The sequence below is a fragment of the Penaeus vannamei genome, chromosome 18 (genome assembly GCF_042767895.1).
Source record: "Penaeus vannamei isolate JL-2024 chromosome 18, ASM4276789v1, whole genome shotgun sequence".
Classification (NCBI taxonomy): domain Eukaryota; kingdom Metazoa; phylum Arthropoda; class Malacostraca; order Decapoda; family Penaeidae; genus Penaeus; species Penaeus vannamei.
In genome coordinates this window covers 2,532,632-2,535,131 of record NC_091566.1, presented here as the reverse complement: position 1 = coordinate 2,535,131, position 2,500 = coordinate 2,532,632, and the positions used below count along the sequence as shown (strand labels likewise).

The window sequence follows — 2,500 nt, the reverse complement described above, 5'->3', positions numbered from 1 at the left end:
TTGCATACATGTAGTATTAATTGGTATTGATCGTGTTACATTCCCACTAAGTTGTTGACCTACTAGAATAATGAGTAAAGAGTTTTAAGCAGTGTTTTTGGGTTGTGAAATTATATATATATGGTTCATATTAGTTCACGTTCTCTTCAGTCGAGGATGCTCTTTTGAGTTTTATTTTTATTTTTATTTAAATGTTTGTGTATATCTAAAGTGCATACGTTGTTTAGAACAACAAGATTTTTAAACTACAATATTTATTCTTTTTTTATAATTTATTTGAAGAGATGGATGAAAGAGAAAGCTGAAACCATCAAAATATTCCACCAATGTTTGTCCTAGAAATTTTGACAGCATTATAAATGTGCTGACCTCTTGGACTGAGATAGGTCAAATTTAATTGGTTAACTGGTGGGTGTGTTAATTGAATGTAAGCAAGGCATGTATATCCCTCACCAGCAATAGCATTAACCTTTCTTTCCTTAACTTTCAGTCATGATTAAAATTGTACAAATGACAAATATAGATGCCAACCTGATTTATACACATAGGAAAAGGAAATAGATTAAAATGTGCATGAGAAAATAAATGCAAATGCCTTGCTGTTCAACTACAACTTCTAGTGATAACTCCGCAGTACCAGAATAAAGTCAGAAATACATGATAGCCAGTCCACATGATAGACTTTTTGGATACAAAATACTTGCTGTCTATGCATATGTATTAGTGTGTATGTGTGTTTATTTATGTGTGTATGTGTATGTATGTGCGTGTGTGTGTGTGTGTGTGTATATGTAAGTGATTGTATGATAGATTTGGATACAAAAGAACTTGTGGTGCACGAGTGTGAGTGTGAGTAAAGGTGAGTGTATGTGTGTGTGTGTGTGTGTGTGTGTGTGTGTGTGTGTGTGTGTGTGTGTGTGTGTGTGTGTGTGTGTGTGTGTGTGTGCCCGTGTGTGTGTGTGCCCATCTTCAAGGTCTTGCCTCCCCCCCCACCAAGGACCACATTTTTTCTTTTTTTTTCTTTTTACTAATAGTTTAAAAATACCGCTAAAATAGCTCCTTTTTCTAAATTTTTGTTTGCTTCACTCACCTACTCACCCCAGCCCCCCACTCCAAGAGAAGCTGAAAAGATGACCCTGGTTTTTGAATACATAAGATTTTGCTATGCATTTGTGTGTGTGTGTGTGTGTGTGTGTGTGTGTGTGTGTGTGTGTGTGTGTGTGTGTGTGTGTGTGTGTGTGTGTGTGTGTGTGTGTGTGTGTGTGTGTGTGTGTGTGTACATGTGTGAGCATTTGTGAGTATGACTGTGATTGAAAGTGTGTGTGTGTGTGTGTGTGTGTACATGTGTGAGCATTTGTGAGTATGACTGTGATTGAAAGTGTGTGTGTGTATGTGTGTGTGTGTGTGTGTGTGTGTGTGTGTGTGTGTGTGTGTGTGTACACATGTGTGAGCATTTGTGAGTATGACTGTGGTTAAAAGTGTGTGTGTGTGTGTGTGTGTGTGTGTGTGTGTGTGTGTGTGTGTGTGTGTGTGTGTGTGTGTGTGTGTGTGTGTGTGTGTGTGTGCATGCATGTGTTTGTGTACTTATGGTACATATATCTTAAAATCTTATTTTATGTGTTAATGTAGGATTCATAGGCTCAAATTTATATGCCAAACAGAGTATTGTTAGAAGGAAATCAAACAGGATGGCATATTCACTTTATTATATTTCAAGTCTTTTTTCAGACTCAGTGTTCTGTGATAATTTTACCAAAAAAAAAAAAGGAAAATATACTATATAAAGGCACAGTATTAATGTTATAGTACACAGTAATGAAAAAATATATATATTGATGATATTAGGAGGTGCTTGTAGATTTCTAGAAATGTTAGACCTTTGATAGAAAATGTTATGCATTGATATATATCTAGATTCAGAAAATGGTGTGATGTACCCATTACCCATGCAATTTCTTTCAGTTATAGTTGTGAACTCAGTCAAAATTAAGAATGATTTGTGTTGATGAATTATTGTCGAGTTGGCATTAGGTTAGGCATTAGAAAGAGAGGATAAGACCCATTTTCCTTTTACTCAATATCTTCCAATCTTTCAAATATATGAAGACACATACAGAATTGATTCAACATTTGGAACAGATAGTGCAGGTACAGATGAGTCTTTATTCTATGCTTATAATATTGTTAATGATATGTAGAATAGAATGATGTTACTGATGCTTAGTGAAGGGGAGGGCATGCTTGGATTTTTTTTCTCTCTCTTTTTGAGATTTTTCCGTTTCCTTTATAGGGGCAACCAGTTTTGTCTAGGTGGCTGTTATTTTCCAAATAGTTTGTGTTGCCTGAAAATTTGAGAAAGACATCCTTATGCTTTTACTTGAGCTTATTTGCATATGATGGTAATGAAAACTTTTGGATAGCGTTTGGTCTTGTTTCCTGGAGAGGAACTTTTGATAGTAACATTGAAATTCAACAGGACAAAAGTTGTATATAAAAAAAA

The 2,500-nt window shown here is 35.3% G+C and overlaps 1 protein-coding gene across 23 annotated transcripts in view; it reads left to right on the top strand.

Moving 5' to 3' along the window:
* The window catches only part of LOC113813973 (MAP kinase-activating death domain protein), a 121,406-nt gene that overhangs the window by 60,239 nt on the left and 58,667 nt on the right, over positions 1 to 2,500 (top strand). Inside the window, exon 27 of one of the 23 annotated variants that reach the window (XM_070132695.1) lies at positions 2,107 to 2,148. The exons of the other annotated variants lie outside the window; for them this stretch is intronic. Within the exon in view, the coding sequence (XP_069988796.1) occupies positions 2,107 to 2,148 (42 nt within the window). The remainder of the gene's footprint in view (positions 1 to 2,106; positions 2,149 to 2,500) is intronic. 23 annotated transcript variants of the gene reach the window in all.